General features: G+C 35.3%; 1 protein-coding gene across 1 annotated transcript in view; it reads left to right on the top strand.

The window, feature by feature from the left end:
* CDH10 (cadherin 10) overlaps window positions 1–25,926 on the top strand; it is a 182,677-nt gene that overhangs the window by 132,953 nt on the left and 23,798 nt on the right. Inside the window, exons 6-7 of the mRNA XM_077115126.1 lie at window positions 23,749–23,936; window positions 25,391–25,644. Coding sequence (XP_076971241.1) covers window positions 23,749–23,936; window positions 25,391–25,644 — 442 coding nt within the window. The remainder of the gene's footprint in view (window positions 1–23,748; window positions 23,937–25,390; window positions 25,645–25,926) is intronic.

Below are 25,926 nucleotides of genomic sequence, written 5' to 3'. Positions count from 1 at the left end.
AAGAGAAGGAAGAAGGAAAAAGGAGGATTAGCTTCAACCTTTTTTTTTTTTATTAATTAACGGAAAAAAAAGAAATTAACCCAACATTTAGAAATCATACCATTCTATATATGCAATCAGTAATTCTTAACATCATCACATAGATGCATGATCATCGTTTCTTAGTACATTTGCATCGATTTAGAGGAACTAGCAACACAACAGAAAAAGATATAGAATGTTAATATAGAGAAAAGAAATAAAAGTAATAATAATAGTAAAAAAAACAAAACAAAACAAAACAAAAAAAACCTATAGCTCAGATGCAGCTTCACCCAGCATTCCAACATGATTACTTTACACTTAGGTATCACTGTGCTGTCCATTTTTGAGTTTTTGTATCTAGTCCTGTTGCACAGTCTGTATCCCTTCAGCTCCAATTACCCATTATCTTACCCTGTTTCTAACTCCTGCTGGACTCTGCTACCAATGACATATTCCAAGTTTATTCTCGAATGTCCGTTCACATCAGTGGGACCATACAGTATTTGTCCTTTAGTTTTTGGCTGGACTAACTCAGCATAATGTTCTCTAGGTCCATCCACGTTATTACATGCTTCTTAAGTTTATCTTGTCTTAAAGCTGCATAATATTCCATCATATGTATGTACCACAGTTTGTTTAGCCATTCTTCTGTTGATGGACATTTTGACTGTTTCCATCTCTTTGTAATTGTGAATAACGCTGCTATAAACATTGGTGTGCAAATGTCTGTTTGTGTCTTTGCCCTTAAGTCCTTTGAGTAGATACCTAGTAATGGTATTGCTGGGTCGTATGGCAATTCTATATTCAGCTTCTTGAGGAACCGCCAAACTGCCTTCTACAGTGGTTGCACCATATGACATTCCCACCAACAGTGGATAAGTGTGCCTCTTTCTCCGCATCCTCTCCAGCACTTGTCATTTTCTGTTTTGTTGATAATGGCCATTCTGGTGGGTGTGAGATGATATCTCATTGTGGTTTTGATTTGCATTTCTCTAATGGCCAGGGACATTGAGCATCTCTTCATGTGCCTCTTGGCCATCCGTATTTCCTCTTCTGGTAGGTATCTGTTCAAGTCTTTTTCCCATTTTGTAATTGGGTTGGCTGTCTTTTTGTTGTTGAGTTGAACAATCTCTTTATAAATTCTGGATACTAGACCTTTATCTGATATGTCATTTCCAAATATTATCTCCCAATGTGTAGGCTGTCTTTCTACTTTCTTGATGAAGTTCTTTGATGCACAAAAGTGTTTAATTTTGAGGAGCTCCCATTTATTTATTTCCTTCTTCAGTGCTCTTGCTTTAGGTTTAAGGTCCATAAAACCTCCTCCAATTATAAGTTTCATAAGATATCTCCCAACATTTTCCTCTAACTGTTTTATGGTCTTAGACCTAATGTTTAGATCTTTGATCCATTTTGAGTTAACTTTTGTATAAGGTGTGAGATATGGGTCCTCTTTCATTCTTTTGCATATGGATATCCAGTTCTCTAGGCACCATTTATTGAAGAGACTGTTCTGTCCAAGGTGGGTTGGCTTGACTGCCTTATCAAAGATCAAATGTCCATAGATGAGAGGGTCAATATCTGAGCACTCTGTTCCATTCCATTGGTTGATATATCTATCTTTATGCCAATACCATGCTGTTTTGACCACTGTGGCTTCATAATATGCCTTAAAGTCAGGCAGCGCGAGACCTCCAGCTTCGTTTTTTTTCCTCAAGATGTTTTTAGCAATTCAGGGCACCCTGCCCTTCCAGATAAATTTGCTTATTGCTTTTTCTATTTCTGAAAAATAAGTTTTTGGGATTTTGATTGGTATTGCATTGAATCTGTAGATCAATTTAGGTAAGATTGACATCTTAATTATATTTAGTCTTCCAATCCATGAACACGGTATGCCCTTCCATCTATTTAGGTCTTCTGTGATTTCTTTTAGCAGTTTTTTGTAGTTTTCTTTATATAGGTTTTTTGTCTCTTTAGTTAAATTTATTCCTAGGTATTTTATTCTTTTGGTTGCGATTGTAAATGGGATTCGTTTTTTGATTTCCCCCTCAGCTTGTTCATTACTAGTGTATAGAAATGCTACAGATTTTTGAATGTTGATCTTGTAACCTGCTACTTTGCTGTACTCATTTATTAGCTCTAGTAGTTTTGTTGTGGATTTTTCCGGGTTTTCGACGTATATTATCATATCATCTGCAAACAGTGATAGTTTTACTTCTTCCTTTCCAATTTTGATGCCTTGTATTTCTTTTTCTTGTCTAATTACTCTGGCTAGAACCTCCAACACGATGTTGAATATCAGGTGATAATGGACATCCTTGTCTTGTTCCTGATCTTAGGGGGATAGTTTTCAATTTTTCCCCATTGAGGATGATATTAGCTGTGGGTTTTTCATATATTCCCTCTATCATTTTAAGGAAGTTCCCTTGTATTCCTATCCTTTGAAGTGTTTTCAACAGGAAAGGATGTTGAATCTTGTCAAATGCCTTCTCTGCGTCAATTGAGATGATCATGTGATTTTTCTGCTTTGATTTGTTGATATGGTGTATTACATTAATTGATTTTCTTATGTTGAACCATCCTTGCATACCTGGGATGAATCCTACTTGGTCATGATGCATAATTCTTTTAATGTGTTATTGGATACGATTTACTATAATTTTATTGAGGATTTTTGCATCTATATTCATTAGAGAGATTGGTCTGTAGTTTTCTTTTTTTGTAATATCTTTGCCTGTTTTTGGTATGAGGGTGATGTTGGCTTCATAGAATGAATTAGGGTGTTTTCCCTCCACTTTGATTTTTTTGAAGAGTTTGAGGAGAGTTGGTACTAATTCTTTCTGGAATGTTTGATAGAATTCAGATGTGAAGCTGTCTGGTCCTGGAATTTTCTTTTTAGGGAGCTTTTGAATGACTAATTCAATTTCTTTACTTGTGATTGGTTTGTTGAGGTCATTTATTTCTTCTTGAGTCAAAGTTGGTTGGTCATGTCTTTCCAGGAACCCATCCATTTCATCTAAATTGTTGTATTTTTTAGCGTAAAGTTGTTCATAGTATCCTGTTATTACCTCCTTTATTTCTGTGAGGTCAGTAGTTATGTCTCCTCTTCCATTTCTGATCTTATTTATTTGCATCCTCTCTCTTCTTCTTTTTGTCAGTCTTGCTAAGGGCCCATCAATCTTATTGATATTCTCATAGAACCAACTTCTGGCCTTATTGATTTTCTCTATTGTTTTCATGTTTTCAATTTCATTTATTTCTGCTCTGATCTTTGTTATTTCTTTCCTTTTGCTTGCTTTGGGATTAGTTTGCTGTTCTTTCTCCAGTTCTTCCAAGCGGGCAGTTAATTCCTGCATTATTGCCTTTTCTTCTTTTCTGATATAGGCGTTTAGGGCAATAAATTTCCCTCTTAGCACTGCCTTTGCTGCGTCCCATAAGTTTTGATATGTTGTGTTTTCATTTTCATTCGCCTCGAGGTATTTACTAATTTCTCTTGCAATTTCTTCTTTGACCCACTTGTTGTTCAAGAGTGTGTTGTTGAGCCTCCATGTATTTATGAATTTTCTGGCACTCCGCCTATTATTGATTTCCAACTTCATCCCTTTATGATCCGAGAAAGTGTTGTGTATGATTTCAATCTTTTTAAATTTGTTAAGACTTGCTTTGTGACCCAGCATATGGTCTATCTTTGAGAATGATCCATGAGCACTTGAGAAAAAGGTGTATCCTGCTGTTGTGGGATGTAATATCCTATAAATGTCTGTTAAGTCTAGCTCATTTATAGTAATATTCAGATTCTCTATTTCTTTATTGATCCTCTGTCTAGATGTTCTGTCCATTGATGAGAGTGGTGAATTGAAGTCTCCAACTATTATGGTAGATGTGTCTATTTCCCTTTTCAGGGTTTGCATTGTATTCCTCACGTATTTTTGGGCATTCTGGTTCGGTGCATAAATATTTATGATTGTTATATCTTCTTGTTTAATTGTTCCTTTTATTAGTATATAGTGTCCTTCTTTGTCTCTTTTAACTGTTTTACATTTGAAGTCTAATATGTTGGATATTAGTATAGCCACTCCTGCTCTTTTCTGGTTGTTATTTGCATGAAATATCTTTTCCCAACCTTTCACTTTCAACCTATGTTTATCTTTGGGTCTAAGATGTGTTTCCTGTAGACAGCATATAGTAGGATCCTGTTTTTTAATCCATTCTGCCATTCTATGTCTTTTGATTGGGGAATTCAGTCCATTAACATTTAGTGTTATTACTGTTTGGATAATATTTTCCTCTACCATTTTGCCTTTTGTATTATATATATCATATCTGACTTTCCTTCTTTCTACACTCTTCTCCATACCTCTCTCTTCTGTCTTTTTGTATCTGACTCTAGTGCTCCCTTTAGTATTTCTTGCAGAGCTGGTCTCTTGGTCACAAATTCTCTCCATGACTTTTTGTCTGAGAATGTTTTAATTTCTCCCTCATTTTTGAAGGATAATTTTGCTGGATATAGGAGTCTTGGTTGGCAGTTTTTCTCTTTTAGTAATTTAAATATATCATCCCACTGTCTTCTAGCTTCCATGGTTTCTGCTGAGAAATCTACACATAGTCTTATTGGGTTTCCCTTGTATGTGATGGATTGTTTTTCTCTTGCTGCTTTCAAGATCCTCTCTTTCTCTTTGACCTCTGACATTCTAACTAGTAAGTGTCTTGGAGAACACCTATTTGGGTCTAATCTCTTTGGGGTGTGCTGCACTTCTTGGATCTGTAATTTTAGGTCTTTCATAAGAGTTGGGAAATTTTCAGTGATAATTTCTTCCATTAGTTTTTCTCCTCCTTTTCCCTTCTTTTCTCCTTCTGGGACATGCACAACACGTATATTTGTGGGGTCGTATTGTCCTTGATTTCCCTGATACCCTGTTCAAATTTTTCCATTCTTTCCCCGATTGTTTCTGTTTCTTTTTGGAATTCAGATGTTCCATCCTCCAAATCACTAATTCTATCTTCTGTCTCTTTAAATCTATCATTGTAGGTATCCACTGTTTTTTCCATCTTTTCTACTTTATCCTTCACTTCCATAAGCTCTGTGATTTTTTTTTCAGTTTTTCTATTTCTTCTTTTTGTTCAGCCCATGTCTTCTCATGTCCTCCCTCAATTTATTGATTTCGTTTTTGAAGAGGTTTTCCATTTCTGTTCATATATTCAGCATTAGTTGTTTCAGCTCCTGTATCTCATTTGAACTGTTGGTTTGTTCCTTTGACTGGGCCATATTTTCAATTTTCTGAGTGTGATCCATTATCTTCTGCTGGCGTCTGGGCATTTAGTCAGATTTCCCTGGGTGTTGGACCCAACAAGTTGAAAGATTTTTCTGTGAAATCTTTGGGTTCTGTTTTTCTTATCCTGCCCAGTAGGTGGCGCTCGTGGCACACGTTTGTCTGCGGGTTCCACCAGTAAAAGGTGCTGTGGGTCCTTTAACTTTGGAAAACTCTCGCCGTGGGGGAGGTTCGCCAGCCGAAGCGGCTTGCAAGAGTGCCAGCCGGCCCGGGGGTCTGAACGCGGGGAGGGTCGCCGGCTGCCGCAGCTTGGGAGAGCGCCCGACCAAATTTCCTAGTCGGCTCCGGGCGCCAAGCGTGACAGGAGGGCGCCAGCTGCCACAGCCCGGGAGAGTGCACCGTTCCCACCCAGACGGGGGAGTCACGTGTTTGGAAGGGACCCCCCCCGGTCACCGTTCTCCGCGGTCTGGGGATTTCCGACCCAACTCTCTCGGTTGGTCCAGGGGGCCTTGCGTGGTGGGGGCACCAGCCGCCACGGCCCGAGGGTACCGCCTGCCCAATTCTGCCAGCTGGCCTGGGAAGGAGGAAGGGAGGGACTCCGGCCGCTTGCCGTCCCACCCGGGAAAGCCCGCGCCCCTCGGCGATCTCACCGGAGCTGGTTCTCCCAGACAGTCAGCCATTCCAGGATGGGGTACGCCGTCCCTTTCATCTCTGTCGTGGCTCCGGGAGCTGCTCTGTATCGTCTCCACTCCCCCAATAGCTGTTCTGGAGGAGGAAAGGTGAGGGTGGCAAGGCTGTTGAGGACGGTGGCAGAGGAGCTGGTGAAGGCGGAAGAGGGCACGGTGGTGGTTTGAGAGTCGCCGGAGCAGGAGGAGAAAGGGAAGGATAAGATGGCAGATGGAGTGCCTCCGGAGCAAAAGGGGAAAGAGAAGGGCAAGATGGCGGCGGGAGCGCCGCCGGCGGAGAAAGAGCAGCTTCAGCTTTTTAAATTACTTTTTTACTGGTCACTAGTTAAGCTATTTATCGGCCTACCTTATTTACTCATAACAGTTTGGTTAGGTCGCTGTCATTTTCCCCATTCTGTATATGAGAAAAGCAGGTGTTAAATACATGAAGGCCAAACTGCCAGCAATGACAGAGGCTGACTGAAATCCAAATCTAAATCCAGTTGTATAACACAACACATTTAGAGGAATCTTAGAGCATCCTCTGTTTTGTCTCATTTTAATATTATAAATGTAAACACACTTATTTTTTAATTTCGTAAATTAGCTTTCTTGTTATGAATATTTACAACCAGATTTAACTCTTGGGAACACTCAGTAATGACAATTAGAATGCTATTTGATAGCCTTAGTCATCTAACATTTGGAAAGTTAGTTTTTAACTTTTAATGTCATTGAATTATTTACCCAAGTTTTGGAGAGTACTTGACAGTAAAGACCTCCTGTATGTAGCACATCATTGAAACCTACAACTAACCTGTTTTCAACCCAAACTTACTAATTATCCTTATTTTACACAAGAGGTAAAGGAGATTTAGGAAGAACATGATTAAGAGAGTGGTCCAGTTCTGTCTAATAGAAATATAGAAATATAATGCATACCACAAATTGTGTACAACATTTGTAATTTTAAATTTTCTATTAGCCATCTTTTAAAATAGTAAAAGAAGCAGAAGTGATTTATTTTAATCACATATTTCTTTAACTCAGTATTATCCTTTCAATCTGCAATCAATATAAAATTGTTGAGATCTTTTATATTATTTTTTGCCTGTAAGTCTTAATAACAACCACCTGCATCCAGTATTTCCTTCTTATATCAAGTCTCAATGTTGGCAGGCCACATTTCCAGTCTGTAGCTGCATGTGGCTATGACTTGGCTAGTGGCAGGCATGTTGAAAATCCCAGGAGAAAAGCCTGGATTCGTTTGCCTGCTTCCCAGTTCTCTCTTCTATGCCTAATAGTGTTTTCACCTCAGTCAACTCATCTTACCCCTCTATTCTTCAATCTTTTCTCATGGAGTGATATAAAACGAAATAATATCCATGAAGAACGTGGCTTGGTGACAGGCACATGGTATATTTAAGTGTTCGATAAATCTCCATTTGTGCTACAGCTGTTCTATTAGTAGAATTTAGTATTATTAATCATGCAAGCTGGGTAAAAACCTAAACTTTTACACAGGTTGACAGATCTAAATTCAACATTTTCTAATATGCTGCATCTGTTGAGGATACACTTTCAGGCATCAGTAGTGGGCAGGAACAAACTAAAACTCCTGTGTCCTTGCTCAGTGTTCACTTTATTTCATTGTGTGAATGTATAATTATAGCTCTCAACCAGGAACAGTTTTTCCCTGTGGGGGCCATTTACCAATGTTTTCAGACCTTTTTGTTTATCTCAACTGGTGAGTACAATGAGTATCTAGTGGATGGAAGCTAAAAATACTGCCAAACATCTTTATAATTCACTTGGCAAAGGAACCAATAGTGCCAAAACTGAGAAACTTTGATATGTAATATAAGTAAGTGTTCGAGTGAAATCATAGTCATTTATTTATCGAAAATAGGTATTATGAAATGAACTTGCATCTAAGTGTTATCCTAGTTATTAGGGGCAGGATGGTCAAAAAAGTCCTGGCTCCTGCTCCTATCCCCTTTCAATAAGACAGGGGTGGTAATCATATATGTGTAAAAGCATTATATCCTTACAAAGCATTGGTTCAGTCCTGGATTAAAGAGTAATGTGTGACCAAGTTCCACCATAAGCGGGGTAGTTGGGATTGGGAGGTCAGCAAAGATCTAACTGAAGAGGCTATATTTTGTCTGAACACTGCCGGGTAAAATAGACCAAAGCTCATAGAGAGGGAAAACCTCTAGGCAGAGGCAACAGCATGTGTGAAACCCAGAAGTAGGAAAGTGAATGGTGTATGCCATGTACACAGAAGATGTGAGGGCCTGGATCCTATCAAACAGCAAAGAAGAAGATGATAAGAGATGAGGTTAGAGAGCTTCCCACTCATAAGGAGATTGATAAATGTAAATTATTAGTATTATTACAATCATATAACTATGTGCCTGATCTAATTTGTCATAATGATCTTGTGGTTTTAGAAGTATATAAAATGTGAACATTAATATAATGTGTGTCTATCGCTATGGTTCTAAAAAAGAGTAGGTCAATTAGAAGTGTACCTTGAAACTGAATTCCAAAAGTGTATCCTATTCTTTTGCTCTTGATATTAGATTGAGTCTTTTCTCTCTCAAAAGTATATCACTGTTGAAATTATTGCAGACACCTTGAGTTATTTTAAGATATTTAATTTGAATTTAAAGAAAATAACTGTGGGGGAAAAAAAGATCTTGCTTATCTTCCAGTGGATGTTTGCCATTAGGCACATGAAGATTAATGTCTTGAGTCTTGACTGAAAGTGGCTTTTATCTGGCAGAGTAGAGAATATTTCAATGAAAAATGTCATCAAGATGCTATTCTAGTTTGCTAAGCTACTCAAAGCAGATACAGTGAAATGCATTGGCTTTTTATAATGGGGATTTATTAACTTATAAGCTTACATTTCTGAGGCCTTGAAAATATCCAAAGCAAGTCATCGTCAAGACAATACTTTCTTCCTAAAGAACAGCAGCTGGGGATCCTGAACTCCTCTGTCATACTGCAAAGCACCTGGAGGCATCTGCTGGTTCTTCTTTCTCTTCAGGGTTTTGTTGCTTTCAGCTTCTTGCTTCCCTGGCTTTCTCTCTCCTTGAATTTCATTCTCTTACAAAAAAATCTAATAAGAGGATTAAGACCCACCAAGGTGGGTCACATCTTAATTTAAGATCCCACTAAAAGATCCTACCGACAATGGGTCCATAAACACATTATGGATTAACACAGAAATGGATTAACTTTAAGAACGTACTTTCTGGAGTATTTATAGCATCAGCTCACCATAGGTACTATGCATAAAATGCAATAGGCATACAGAAGAGCATCAGTTATTCAAGTATAGGGACAGAGAGTGTGAGTACATTCTTTTCGGTGGGAGCTTCTTTAAAAACTTGTGTCCAGACCTGAGTCCTTTCTTAAAACTCTCATAAGCTAGAAAATTAGGGCGGTTCAGACAGTCTACAAAATGGGATATATGATCTGCAGAAGCTAGGCCTGTCCCAGCATACTTGTCCCAGTGCTGAAAAGAATGTCTGTATAAGACTGGGAAGTCCATTTATGAAGAAAATGGGGGATCAGAAAGCAAGGTACAGGCCTAGAGAAAAATAAATTTGTGAAAGCAATTAACTAGGATGGTCAGGGTCCCCAGTCAACCAGTTGATGCCGAGGACACCAGAAACTGATGGATGGCTAGTCCTGGAGGTGGGTAATACAGCACAAGGCTCAAGAAGGTGGAAGAAAGGTGAAATCTGAAACTTCAGCAAAAAGTCCCAACATGCAGATGAGCCAAAAAGCCTAGGATGGTCCAAGCAAACCACAACTCTTTATTCACACTTACGGACTTTCCCACAAATCTTATCACAGAGACTAAAGGCACAAAGAATAGATATTTTCACATTCCACTTAATACTGAGTGTGGGCTCCTCAGAAACACAATTATCCTAGACCCATGTTCTTGGTACACTTAGCACTGACTCACAGACAGTTTTGTACAGCACTGAAGTGGAGAATGAAAGTCAGGGATCAACAGCATGCAAATTTATGTTAATGTCATTTTAGTTGAACTTTTACAAAGAGGTAAAAATTTACTAATTGTAAACAAAAGATCATTGCCTGATTGAGTGACATTCCCTTTTGTATATGTTTATCTGTGATTGTCTTAAGACATTTTTCAAGCCATTATATATACAGGTAATCAAAATTAAATTTGTAAGAATTTAATATGATATTGATTATATGAGCTTCCAAATCTATCCCAGTTGCACTGAAAAGAGGGAAATTATTGCTGTCCACTGCATTTTTCACTATGGATTATTGAGAATAGTAAGAGAAATCAATTGTTCTTCACCATTTGGTTATTCTTTGTTCTGAAAATCATTGCTGAATTTCTCATGGATAAAAACATTTTATTAAGATAAATTATAGGTATAAATGGTGGGGTCATTTGGAGTGAGCAAATAAACTTAATGATGTTCTTGTTACCTGAGTGTTTAGATTCTACCTCTCTATATCTCCCATCAAATTATTTCTGAAAATTATATGCAATGACAGCCAATTTACAGGCAACAGACAATTCCAGAATCATTTAGAACCTAAAAAGGATTTCATATCTATGCTTGTTTTTGTCTGAAGAACCTTGATTAGCTACTGATTTTATATAGATAATTGAATTACTTAAATATGCGTTGTCTGGGACTGCCCAAATTTAAGCAAAATAAAACAGCAAGATAACTATAATGTAAACAGGAATGGTTTTAATACATGTACTAAATAGTATAAGATATAATAGACATATTCATTCATTTAATCTTTACAATGCCTATAGAAGGTAGAAAATATCATCTTCCCCCTTTCTATTGTTAAAAAACAAACACTGAACACATAACTCTGAACTTAACTCTCTTGTTCGTGGTTCTACACCTGGGAAATAAATAAAAGACAGGTTGTGGGCCCAGGTTGCTTGGCTCTAAAGTCTACATTTCTAAGCACTGCATGAAGAAAGACATTGGTGCATCAACAATTCTCTTTATATTCTTTGCTACATCACCCCTTGAGTTAATTCTCTAGTTCTACTAATTGTAAATAGATTAGAGGGCCAATTTCAGGCAAGCACACTGAAATCTTCAGATGTCTATGCATCTTGATGCAAAGACAGGAAAATCAAATATTTGTTAGATGCTGTTTTTGCCATCCCAAGTGACCAAACATGACCAACCTCTTTGCTGAGCTCCTTATGCTGAGAAGTTTGCGCAAGACAAGGTCTTTCAGGGAAATGTCTGTATGACATGCGCAGGGATTTAAGACACATACAGTCGGTGTGCTGAGATTCCCATAATCCCTGCCCATTACGGGAGAGATTTGATTTAATAAGTGCTGATTTTCACATTGTAAATAGCATCAACCTCCCCTCTACTGGGGATCCCAAGGTAATGTAGGCCCCAGGCTGATCTGCATATTTTAAAATTATCAAGCACATTTCAACTAGAGCAACTATCAGGTATGTCCCAAGGAAGATACTTCAGTTTAAAAAGAAGGTAATGAAATTAAAAATGGCTCTTTTTCACTTTTTTTTATTATCTAGAATTAAATGGATATTGATTTATTTGAAAGCACTGTTCTACAACTTGTAATGGTTAACTATAGTTGTGCTTTTTATAGTGACCTCCAAAATACCTTCAAAAGTTGTAGGATTTTTCCAAGACCCTATTTGGAAGAATTACAAGTAAATAAAGTTATTTAATCATTCTTTGATTTATTAAATATTGTTTGAAGTTCTATATCCCAAGGTCTGTGCTAGGACATAATAATAAATTACAGCAATCTTAAAGTAAATAAAATACAGAATACATCCACAAGTAGTTTGCATTTTTATGAAATATGTAGAAACAAGCATTCACACCACACATTTACTTTGTTATGTTGTAGTTCATTGCATCTTCATTTGTCAGTCTCTTTTTGAGCATATAGATTGTGTGTATATGTTTAAAAATATGCATGCATATATATATACACATTTATAAGTGGAGAGTGATACAAAATTAGTGCTGTTATTGCCAATTAAATCCCCCATTATAAAAAGATAAACTCTTTCAGGTAAAAAGAAATCAGGAAAGGGGTCATAATTTAAAGTCACTTTTGAAATAGATAATAGTTTTCCAGGGAGCAAAAGAAGATGCATAGAGGAAGAGAACATTTTTGGTAGAGAGAACAGGATGAATGTGGCATTCACTGAAATGTGAGCAATTTGGTATGGCTGGATCCCAAGGTTCCCATTGTCAGAGATGAGAATGGAGCTACAAGCTGTGTTAGCATCATAAAGGGGGTTTGATAAAAAGATAAAATGCTGTGCATATTATCTAAGGGCAGTTGTTTAAGTGAGCACAGAAAACAATGTTAATTTGACTAATTGTTCTGGTAGCAATGGAACATGCTGCTTGGATCAGATCTGGGGTTCAAGCATTGATGAGAGTCTGAAGTAATGCTGAAAATAAAGAGGAAAGAGGGGTTTGAGATATATTTAAGAGTACTATACAAATTACTTAGTAATTAGGTCGATAAAATTTGAGGGAGATCGTAGAACAAAAGAAATGTCCTACTTTCCTATCAGAAAGGGTGTGTTTGATGAGAGAGACAAGAAGTTCAGTTCTATTTGGACATTTTGAATTGAGAAAAACCTGTGAAAAAGATTCAGATGTGATTTATGAATAAAAATAGATGTATGACCTTAGCTAGGTTAAATGTTTACAAGGACAAAACCTAGGAAGGTATTAAATTTTCTATACGTGAAGAAATATATAATTCTCTAAGAGATAAGAAGTGTATCAACTTATGCAAGCAAACCACGTGGAAGTCTTCAGTTCTTCCTGTGAAAAAACTTAAACTGAACTACTTGGCATTTTGCATAAATGGAATTAAAAATTCCTTCTGTGTTATGGTTTCCTTTAGAACAAACTTGAGCAATAACCCTGGGTAGATATAGATATAGATACAGATGTAAGACTAGCTAGACAAATATGTTTAAACTAGTAAGTTGCTGTTAAAAGTTTTGGGTTTGCCTAAAATTTCAAGTGAAACACGTAAAGAAACTGAATACCTAGTCAAATGTAGGATGTTTATGAATAACTAATTTAAGGTTTTTCTTAACCTCCCCCAATTCTATGTGCCTTTTATGTTTACACATTGCAATTGTTTTTATTAGTGTGCCAATTAACTTGGAGACAATTTCAAAGAAATATATCAAGGTGGATTCCTTAATCTCTATGGCTCAGTAGGACTTGTCTAAGAGCTTTGCCATTTTGTTTCTTCAATGATAAAAACAGGAAACTAAGTTTTTGCGTAGCATCTCATTTTGGTCACATTTAACGGAAATACCCAAAGCTAAATTGGTAATCATGTCCCCAGTGTTACAGATTTAGGTTTCTGTTTTTCCTCTTGTGAGTGTCTTCAGTTCCAAAGTATGAATACTTTGCCAGTCTCTGGTGTGACTTTCAGTTCTCCTCTCCTTTCTCCTAAATACCCATTTAGCTTGCATAATTTCCTAAACCACTTTGCACTTTCCTCTAAGGAGCTTTATCTTGTTTTTAATTTCTTCCTGTTAAACTCATTAAAAAACATCTTTTAAACATTATACAATGGAATGGTTTATAAACGAGCATAATTGTGTAATTTTTCTTAAAGCAAGTGTTTTTTTTTGAGATTATTAGGTGGCGCAGAGATGCTGTAATAAGATTACAAACAAAGCAAATAAAAAAATTTAAACTAATGGTAAGTTACTCTGTTGATTCATATATGTAGTGCATTTTTATCTCAATGCTGGAAAAATAGAGAGTTTTTATTTAAATTTGAATAGAAACAAGGACAGGGAACAAAGGATAAAGATAATTACACATCTTTGAATTTCATTGTTTTAATCAAAAACAAAACAAAACAGACATTGTCTCCAAATGCCACACCTAGAGGTAAGCAGTTCCAAACCTGAAGGTAAGCAGTTTTCCCTTCTTGCTCTTGCAGTTGTTTTCTGGGCTCTCTTTCTCTCTCTTTTTATTTCCTAAAGAAGTCACCCTGTCACATCTCTTACTTTGCCTGTCTTATGTCTATCCTCCAAAGCATCCTACTCATATTGAACTGTCAATGATTTCTTATTTCTAATTCTAGTACACAATTCTGCAGTGTTTTAATATGCAAGTGCAAAGGTGCTGCTGATCAAATATTTAGTAGAACAGTTGATCTGCAATACTTCAGTCCTAAATACTGAAAAAACAGCAATGTCACCATTTTTTGAAACCTTTAATGATAACCATTCAAATGTTGCATGAGATTATCAATAACAGTCTCAAAGTACTTATTTAAGTAAACATGCATTTTGCTTGATCCTTAAGAGACTTTCTTGGTAATATAACCTTCTAAATTTTTACCTGCTAAAGACAGCTTTTTGCATGCGATACAGAGACAGCCAATTACCTCTCTTCCCTTTCATTCTTAAGTGCATAACCAAGCTAAACACATATCACTAGGAAGAAGTATTTATCTGCCCTAAATATTAAAAGAGAAGCAGATGATTCAAACTGACATATGAGAATGGATTTAAAACAACTACAAATAGGAATTGATGGGGAAGCTTAACTCAAAATTAAAGCTCCATCAACTGTAAAATAAAAAATAAGCAGCATGCAAATAGTTGTCTTTAAAGAGGAATGAAACTGAGGATGGGTGATGGGCTTCACTTCACTTTTGTCATTGTATGCATAACAATTTATGCAGCCATTCTAAGTTTCCATCCTGCTGTCCCTTCTACTGTAAATACCTTTGGAGGAAGAACATGCTGGCTCTTAATTGAAATAATTTGTTTGCTTGACAAATTCAGGCATTTGTGTTTAACAAGCTAACCTTGGAAATAAATGAAAATGTGTGAATGAATAGCTCTTCATATATTTAAAGTATAGAAACATACCTTTGGTTTTGAAGTAAACCCAATCAATCTTGTCCCAACATGTTTTCTGGGCATAAACATCATTCCACAGAAAAGAAAGCTTTTTTTCAAATTCTATTATGTAGAGCACTATATAAATAATTTGTTGAATTAAGTATTAAATCTGCCATACAGTGAAAACAGTCATATATGCATACTTATGTGTGAATACAACATATGTATCTTCAACAAAATAACTACTTGTATTGTTTGGCAGAAGTAGATCTATTCTATCTTGAAGAATGAGGGTCAAGCTTAACGATGGCCCTTCTGGAATGTATGGAACACATTGAAAATTCTTTTGTTATTATTTCTGGCAAAAATAAATCTAGGTATGTGTGTTTATATATGCATTATAGTTACATGATATATGGCATCTATATGTATATGTTCAGATAAACATATGCATATCCTTTCCAATAAATAACTTTCGAAAACAACTCATGTGATTTTCTTTACTAATACCCTCACACGCATTTTTGTAAAATCAGTTAAGTTTCAGAATTTAAGCTCATTATAATATGAACTAATAGAACATGATCACTTTCCTGTTCAGGTCTCAGAAAGTACTAAAAATTAACATGAGTGACCGAACTCTAATCAAAACAAGATACAGCTTGTAATGGCTGTTTCTGTTCCAATCAAGAAATAAAATGAAGCAATAAATAATTTTGGATCCCTGAGCAGAACTATAATGGCAAGTTCAAAGCAGACAGATTTTCAAAGTGTAAGCATGTGCCTAAGAATACAAATCAAGCAAACTCAAAGAAGTTCAAGCTAAAAATAAAAAGTGGGAGAGCAAATTCCCAGAGAGACAGTACTCACAGTTAAGTCTATGTGACAGTAAAACTAATGAAACAATGAAAAGTTTTTCTTTGTTTTTTTTTTTTTTTTTTTTTTTTTATTAAGTAGAGTCTCCATGGTGTATAGGAAACGTTTGACCATAGCCTGATAAACTTTAATGTAATCAGGTCATTGTTCTGTTTAATTTTTTGAAGATAATTTGCAGCAAAATTTTTAAATCAGAAATAGTGATACAGATAAATTTATAAAATGTAAAAGTAGCCATCTCTTCCATTCTTTTTCAGCCCCTAATCCTCACACGTGACAGCTTTAACCCACTTCTCTTTCAAGATCATCTCATCTTGAGCTATAATTCTGTAAAAAGAAGTCTTCTAATTATTTGTAAAATACTTTTGTGCATTATCTTTTGGCTTTCTTTCATGGCAGATGATTATCTAGTAGTTTCTACCAATATAATAATATATATTTTTTGTTATCTTTGCAAATTTAAATAAGGTCGTATGAACATTCTTTAAAATCCACCATTGGTAGCCTCCCTTACTGGCTTCCTGTTCTAAAAGCGCTCATTGCAGCACTGAACTTCTGTAAGATGTTCTATGGTTTGAAACAAAAACAAAACTTTAAGGGTAGTTATAACATTTGGGTTTTTTGAGCTAAAATTTATAACAAGACATGCCTTGTTTCTCAAAGATCAAGGAGAATAGACCAGACATTTTATTTCCCTTATAATAATTTCAAACTGTTGAATATTGCAGATCTTCTTCAGCAAAGTTACACTCTCCAAGATATTGTGAATGTGCGGTTTTCATGTGTCATGTACAGCTGCTTAAAATTTATAGAGGAGTTCTGTACCGTTTAGCTTCATTCTGGCAGAAATGAAAGTTGCAATCCCAGACCCCTCAGTATTCCAGTTCTGACATGGGCTGGCTAAATTCTGTTTAACCTCAGGAAAACCTGCCGTCCCAGAACATTTCTTTTTCACACTCTTGTTTGGATAAATAACTTACTGGATCTCATAGCTTCCTATACCTTGATTAAGCCGCTTATTTCCCTGGAGTAAATCCTTCATTAGGTTCATTAGAAAGGCCTGAGGAGAAGTAGGTTTTCTGAGCCCTTGCATGTCTCAAACTATCTTCATTGGGTTTTACATTTGATTATAATAGTAGACGAAATGATCATTCTTCGTTCAACATTAATTTACCATCAAATTTTGATGACTTTGCTCAAAATTATCTTGCATCAGGAATTGCTATGGAAAGTTACATGGGTATTTTGATTCATGTACCTATTTTTTAACCTTGTAATTGAATATTAGTTGTAAAGTTTTTGAAATTCCTTCTTAAATCCCCTAGTTTACTAATTCTCTCCCTGGGTGTTTTTAATATACAATTTAGCCATATATTATTTTTAACATTAATTATATTTTTAATATCTAGCAATGATATTTGGCTCTGTATCGCATACAACCAGGTTATTTTCCTAGTCTCTTACCATCAGATTTCTATGGCCACTGTTACATCTTTAAACATATTGAATACATATGTTTTTGTGTTGTACATCTGATAACTCCAACAGTCATCATTCTGTTGGCTTGGTTTAATTAGAGGTTGTTTTTATTTGTTTCCTTGCATTTTTCTTTTACTTGTGGTTGCTTTTTCATTTGTTTTTGTGTCTGTTTCTGTTTTCCTGATGACACTCACTCATGTTTTCATTGTTTCCTACTTTTTGGGAAATTTACTGTCACTGAAATTTGTGAGGCCTGGTGTTGAATCCTAAGTATAAGATCTGTGTTTGCCAGGAACGCTATGAACACTTTAAAGTGAATTTTATACTTGACATTGTGTGTGGTAGAGATGTGTAAATTTTCATGGAATATTTAATGAATGCCAAATAATATAATTAATACCTGGGGGTGATTTAAAGCATTACCAGAACTTTTAAAAATAGTTCCCATGCACCTTTATGATCCTCTCTTTTCAAATACCCAAGAGAGTTTACCACTATCTTGAATTTTGTGTTATTATTTATATCTGTGTATGTTTGTGTATATACATATATAATGCATATATTATACACTTATGTGTCAGTAAACTTTTATTATTGAGTTTTTGCTTTTAAAGTTGATAAGAATGATATCACCCTATACATAATTTTCTGAAGATTGCCTTTTTCCATATAATATTAAGCATCTAATATTCACCCATTTTTTTTATGGTTTTGATTTTTGTATTATATTGATATGCATGATAATATAGCAGTTTGCTTATCTCTTTTTTATGCTGTTTGGGTTCTTTCCCATTATTTTTTTTTTTCATTTTGCAAAATATAATTCTATATGACATTTGTGCACCTGTTCTTCTGGTGCACATGCATAACAAATTACTGGATTTTATTTATAAAAATATTTAACTTCAAAATGTATAATCCCAAATTTCAAAATCAGTGTACCAAATGTAATATTATCAGCTCTGTATCTTAGCTCTTATCGGACCGCATGCAGTTAACACTTATTTTTATTGGACTTGTTCATTTTTGGTAATGTAGTAGTTGTTAAATTGTATTGCATACTGGCCTTAATTTGCAATTGTCTGATTAAGATTCAATATATTTTTCTATATTTATTTGTCTATCTTATTTCCTCTACTGTAAATAATTTTCCATTCATATCCTTGGCTAATTTTTCTCCTAGGTCATCTGCCTTTTATTGTGGCTCTGTGGATGTACTGTATTCATCAATATGGGTGCTGAAATTATTCTTTTCTTTTTATTTGTAACATGTTATTTCACTTTATCTGTATGGTTTTTATTTATAAATGTTATTAACTTTAATATGATTTAATTTATCATTTTTTTACTTCATGCTTTCTGATTGTTTTTTTTTTTTTCTTTTTAGAAATCCTTTCCTAACTGACAATTGTTAAAATATTGGCCTATACTACTTGTAAATTTTAGAAACTGTTTGGAAACAATTTCTGTGAGATTAGAACTGTTGTGGATAACCAAAAAGACATAGACTCAGATTGTGTAACTAATAAAAGGGGACCCTTGCCAGGTTAAATTTGGAAATTTGCACATTTCAGTGTAATCCCTCTCTTATTGAGGTTACAGTCTTTCACTGTAAGATTATTATTTTTTTTTAATTTACAGACATGACATAAGCCTTGCACTTTAAGATTTGTTTTGAAACATATAGGGGAAAGGGAGAAAATGTATGATATCCATTGGAAATAGGGCAAGGAAGCCTGCAGTTCTCTGATAGGGCTGAATTTATTTTCATTGGGAAATTTCAAAAGATCATTTGTAAAGGTTGTTTTTTTAACATATTCTATTAAAACACTGAAGATTTTTCACTTTTTAAATACTTTATGTGTATGTATCAGTACACATGCATATGTGTATTTGCATGTGTATATATCTATATATGTACATATATGTATGTAAATATATTTATGTATGCATTATATATAAATCCCACTCTAGGAAGAATTAGATTGTTGCTCTGGACAGTCTAGCTTACTTTATCATTTTACTAGTTCTGTGGTTTATGAGCCAAATATTTGCAACTTTTTTTCCCACTGGGTTATAATATACCCTTTCATGCTGTTAATATTTTTACATTTTGTAAAAGGCCTTTGAGGGAGAAAGATACATTCAGAAGCAATGAAGAAGCCTCCTCCCAATTATGATAAGCTCAGAGGTTGCCGCTTTTACATGCAGTCAGTAGACTGCCTGTCTCAGTTTGCTGAGGATGCTATAACAAAACACCACAGACTGGTTGGCTTAAATAGCAAGAATTCATTGCCTCGCAGTTTTAGAGGCTAGAAGTCCAATCAAGGTATGAGCAGGCCATTCTTTCTCTGAAGTCTGTAACATGCTGGTGGTAGCTTTTTGGCAATTTATCTGTACCTCTGTTACAGGGCACTACATCTCTTTCTGTCTCTTCCTCTTTCTTCTACTACTGCTCCTGCTCAGTCATTAGTCTCTGTCTACATTTACACTCCTTGTCATGATGAAAGTCTCGTTGGATTAAGGTCCACCTTGAATCAGTTTGACTTTATCAAAATAAGATCTTTGAAGATCCAATTTACAAATGATTCTTCATCCGTAGGATCAGAGATTGGGACTTCAAGATGACTTAAGGGGAACATAATTCAATTTTCAACATTGCCTTATGATCTTTATCCTGTCTATTGTGGTTATAACAGATTCCGCAGCCTTAGAGACTGAAGGAGCCTGTGGCTCTAAAAATACAGAATGTCTGGCTATCCCAAACCATCTATCTATATTTTGTTTCTTATTAACAAACATTTTATATCCACAAAGCAAAAACTTCGCCCCCTTCCCCAAACCCCATGCTACCCAAGCAACCTCTAATCTACTTTCGGCCTACTTTTTACTCTTTCCAGATGACCTTTATATATGATATCATATTATATTTGTCCTTTATGTGCACTGCTTATTTCATTCTGCATAATGTTTCCAAGGTTCTTCCATGTTGTCTTATGTCTCAGAACTTCACTTATGACAGAGTAATATTCCATTGTGTGTATGCACCACATTTTGGTTATCCATTTATTTGTTGACAGACCCTTGGGTTTGTTTCCATCTGTTGGCTATTGTGAATACTACTGCTATAAACATTAGTGAAAAAGAATCTGTTGAGGTTTTTTTTTTTTTTTTTTTACTTTCTTTGGATATATACCTAAGAGTGAAATACTAAGTCGTATAGTAATTCTATTCTTAGCTTTTTGAAGAATCACTATATGCCTCTCTAACAACGTGTTACAGTTCCATTGTCTCTGCATCCTTTGAAACTGCTTGTTATCCTTTTTTAAAATAGCCCTTCCTTGCAATGTGAAGTGGTATTTCACTGTGGTTTTAGATTTCATTTCCCTTAATGTTTATTGACCATTTCAAGCCCTTTCATGTCCATTTTTTAAAATGGCTTGTTTGTCTCTTTGATGTTGAATTGTGAAAATTCTTTACGTAGCCTTGATATTAAACCCTTGTTCCATATATGGCTTGCAACTATTTTCTCCCATTCTGTAAATTGTCTTATATCCTTCTGGATAGTGTCATTTGATACAAAAAAGCTTTAAATTTTGATGAAGTTGAGTTCAGTTATATTTTCCTTTTTTTGCATGTTTTTTGGTGTCATATCTAACAATCAGTTGCCATGACCATTTTCCCCGATGCTGTCTTCTAAGAGTTTATTGTTTTAGCTCTTCATTTGGAGTTAAATTTTGTATTTGGTGTGAGTCTTTTACCACTGTGTATGATGTTAGCTGTGAGTGTGTGATAAAGGTCTTCTATTAAGTTAAGAAAATATCCTTCTGATCCTAGTTTTCTGAATATTTCATCAAGAAATGGTACTGAATTTTATCGAATATGTTTTCTACATCTGTTTAGAAAACCATGTGGATTTGTCCTTCATTCAATTTGTGTAATGCATTATGTTGATTGATTTTCGTATGTTGAACCATGCTTGTGTTTCTGGGGCAAATTCCATTGGTCATAGTGTATAATCTTTTTAATGTGCTTTACGATTCCATTTGCTAGTACTATGTTTAAGATAATTACTGCAAGTTTGAAGACTGGTTTAAGCTCAGCCCAGGTTGGAGCAAGTTGTTATATGGTGTGTAGTGGAAGAACAGGTTCAGGCAAAACACGCCAGCGGGGAGCGTGTACTGCCAATGAGCAACCTTTGTGCCCTGGCAGACAGCTGAGGATAATTAAAAATGTAATGGGAAATAAAAAATTACCAAACACCTGCATGCTAACAAGCACAAATGGAAACATACTAAACTCTTGCATGAAAGCAAACAAAAATGAAAACATAACAAACACCTGCAGCAAACAGGTAAGAAGGAAACAACAAACATCTGCACACACCTGAGTGTGTCAGCAAGTTAGCTGATATCTTTGTGTTTGAATTTTCTCACCAATAAGTGGGGGTGGTATCATTTTTTTAAATTTTATAATGGTTTTTGTTGCTAATCAGTGATAAATCATTTGATTAAGTATTAGTACATAAGATATATTTTTTTGGAAATTTCTTGCAGTAAGGAGAATAGAATTGATGATGTCCTTTGAGGAAGAATAGCATAGTAAGTGTAAATCAAAAGAAAGAGTAATATTAGCCAAGCTCAGTGTTGTAAGGAAAATCTTTCATAAAGAAGAAAAGTGTATTAAATACTGAAGTTAGTATGATCTTAGGAAGTTGATAAAGCCTGAAGAAGTCCAGTGTGACTGGAGAGTACTGACCAGGGAGACAATTACAGTACGGAGGACTAAATTATATAGAACCATCATAGGTTGTTTTATTTTATTTTAAATATAATGAGAAACAGAACCAGTTTGAAACTCTCAGGAAATATTGATAAAATTAACATTTTCAAAAGTATAATATGGCTGCAGTGTATACTGAGAGTGGCTGATAACTGACTGGATTTGGCCAAATACAGTAGCTGATAAACTAGTTAGGAAGTTTCTCATTCATTCAATTGCAAATATTTATCTAATAGCTATTATACTCAAGGGGTCACAGCAGGATACAACATTTGAAAAACACAAGCCTGCTGCTTTGCTCATAGTACCAACAAACAAATAAGTAGATGACTTAATGACTGGAAGTGGTAAATGGTATGAAGAATGATTGGGGGTACTATTTTCAATACAGTTCTTGGTGAGAGCTTCTGAGAAGATGCATGTTGAGCAGACCCAAAGGAAATGGTTTTGCAAGTGAGCTGAATATACACAGGATGGATGTTTCAAGGAGTAGAAACAGCAAAGGAAGGATAGACAAGGTGGTGGCTCCAAGGAATGAGTTGAGAATTGCTTTCAGTGAGCGATAAATGGAGATGAAAATATAGAAAAGAGAATCAACATTACAGGTGAAGAGACCTACTGGAGTGCACAGAAAAAGGAGTTTTAATGATGACTCCTAGGAAATGAGTTCCAAAACAAAATGGATTTAAGTGTCATTTTCTCAGATTTGGTAAATTGAATCATGATTACCTAAGGGTAGTGGGGAAAAAAAAAATGTATGTGAGGTCAATAGCATGATAAAATATATAGAAAGGTGGAGGGCATTAAGTTTTGACCAGAAAACTTTGAAAAGTCCAGTTGTGTGCAGCTCTTTCTTGGAAGTGACTAAAAGGACTACATTGAGAAAGATGTACTGAGGCAAGATCTAGCTAGCAAAGAGGTCAGAACTTCATCATGTATATTAAGGAGAATTACTTAAGGTATATGAGAAAGAAGGTACTGTCATCAGAAGTGTGCTTCAGGTCGATGAATCTGTCAGTAATATGCAGTTTACGATCAGGTGTGAAAGGATAAATCTTATTAGCAATAGAGGTTGTTCAAGCTAGAAGCACATCTAGCACCCGAGGCTTAGATAAATTCTTGTTTTGCTCCGGACTGGAGGAGCATTTGTCAGAATTTAGTGTGTTTACATTGACAATGTGAAGGGTATCCTCGTATTTCTCCCACAAACCACCCTTTCTTTCTCCTGTCACAAACAGAAATAGGATTCCTATCCACACTGGCTGATTTCATGGGATTTTGTAGTGTTTTACCCTGTAGCTGTAATAAACTAAGAGAACTAAGAAGCTAAATACATCACAGTAAAAACAATTAAACAGAAATTTATATAGATGCACATAGGTACATATCTGCACTCAAAACCGATCTGCAGTCATTTTTGCAAACAGAATAAAGATAACATATTTATTCTTATCAACATTCTTAAGGTTTTTAGAGGTACGTAGTCATGATTTATAATAATATCTACATGCCAAAGCCCCAAATTTCTACTTTTGTCCCTAAACTTTAATTATGTCTATCCAAATAATGTGCACTTAAAGGATTGGTTAGTTAACATCCAATGTAGAGCCTTTTATTTGTCATATTCTCTCATACATATTTTACCTTTCAGTATTTTATAGAGAGAGCTCTCTTTCTTGGTTCATCCATCTCTCAATCTATAATCTTTCTCTGTTCTTTACAGACACCATTCATCTTCGGGTTCTTGAATCTTCTCCAGTTGGCACAGCCATTGGAAGTGTAAAAGCAACTGATGCTGACATTGGGAAAAATGCTGAAGTAGAATATCAAGTTATTGATGGTGACGGGATTGATATGTTTGACATTCTCACTGAAAAGGACACACAGGAAGGCATCATAATTGTGAAAAAGGTGCTTGGCATAACTATAAATCAGAATCTGTGTGGGTAGACAGATTTCATTATGTACTATTCACTTATGCATTATCCATTAAGAAATAACACTATTATGTTCAAATTTAATTTTTATTTTGCAAAGAGGAAAATAAAATCAAACAGTCCTTGAATATGATGACCAAATGTTTTTTAATGGTTGAATCCTGAAATCTGAGATTTTACAAAATTAAAAAAAACAAGTTAATATATGCATGATTATATTTCTGAGCCATGTTAATAAAAGCCAACCATAATAACATTTTCTTTAAAAAATAAAATGATTTAATAAGTAATAATGGCAACATAACCTCCTAGTTGAAGGCATAAAAAGTAGTGTGCCAACCTTCCAGACGCATAAAGCAATAACTGGAGTTGCTAATGAAAAGAGGCAGCACAGATTGGAACATAACATAATTGTTCACATTTTCCCTTCCGGTAGTTAAAGTTTTCTGCTAACATATGCTCACGGGTACAGTTTAAAGTAGCCAGTGTCATATAGCAGAGTTAGTGCCATCGTTATAAGAAACGAAAAGACACCTTGAAATATGGGTCCTAATGAAATGTCACATACAAATTACATTCATAAAGTAACCATTGAGACACTGGTTAACCACAGAAACTACTCTGGATTCTATCATGAAGCTCAATTTATGCAACTTGTTGTTATTAAATGAACAGTGTTCTACAAAGGGGAAAGCAACTTCCTTGTTTTTTTGTGACAAGGAAGTAATACTCTAATACAAATAGAATCTCTGCTTCTCAGAATGAAAAAGAAGAGTAAGGGAATTTGATTCAACAATCTTTTTTTTCTGTTAACACAACTTTTAGAATCAGTGAGAGATTAGGGACTGGATTTTATACTTTTGCAGTTAAACTATCTCAATATTTAAGTTCCTTTTTGTATTCCAATGTAATTGAATTACCAAATAGCTTTCAACAATTTTTTTTTCTCTTTACACAGATTTTCCTTATCTTGAATGTTTCATATAACTTTTCAAACTTTCGTATGGCTTACATAATACCATGAGTCCATCAAGTTGAATTGAATATAACAACACAGATTTAAATAAGTAATTGAACTTTGGGGCTTAGAAGAAGTATAACGGTAACAAACATCTTAGCATGCATGCACTCACACACACACACACACACACACACAAAATACACAATCCACCAATCCATTCTTTTGTGATGAGTCACCAACTTGATAAATTTTAATGTTCTTCCCATTTTTTTACAATGCTTTAAAGGCTCATTTTTCTATATTCTGAATTATTACATCTTGAATACATAAAAAGTGAAAATTGTATCCTAATTGATATGTAGAGATGGTATAGGCCTTTTTTTTGATTCATAGTTAATGTGACACTTGTCAGAATTCAACCATGTTTTAAAAATCACCTTAATTTGATGATGTCTTTCCTTCTGCAGCCACTTGATTATGAGAGCCAAAGACTTTATACCCTGAAGGTTGAAGCAGAAAACACCCACGTGGATCCACGATTTTATTACCTGGGACCATTTAAGGACACTACAATTGTGAAAATCTCTATAGAAGATGTGGATGAACCCCCGGTGTTTAGCCGGACTTCCTATCTGTTTGAGGTCCACGAAGATATTGAAGTCGGCACGATCATTGGCACTGTAATGGCAAGGGACCCAGACTCCGCTTCTAGTCCCATTAGGTAATTATGCTTATGTCCCAGACGAAAAGACAGGGACTTGAAATAATTATAGGGCTCATGAAAGATGCAAGAGTCTGTCCGGAAGTTGTATATAAATTCGGTGACCACAGATATTTAAAATAACTTATCTCTGAACGTTTTGGGGCAGGGAATGTCCAAGTATTTTGATTTGCTCAAGTTCTTATCATGTCCTTTTGCCTGAAACCTTACCTGTGTCAGCTGCTGTCTCCTTAAGGCATTTGTTGTTCTAACCCCTGGCCCAGCTCAAGGATGCTATTCAGC

This window comes from Tamandua tetradactyla, chromosome 9, assembly GCF_023851605.1.
Source record: "Tamandua tetradactyla isolate mTamTet1 chromosome 9, mTamTet1.pri, whole genome shotgun sequence".
Lineage (NCBI taxonomy): Eukaryota > Metazoa > Chordata > Mammalia > Pilosa > Myrmecophagidae > Tamandua > Tamandua tetradactyla.
This window is presented reverse-complemented; position numbering and strand designations above follow the sequence as displayed.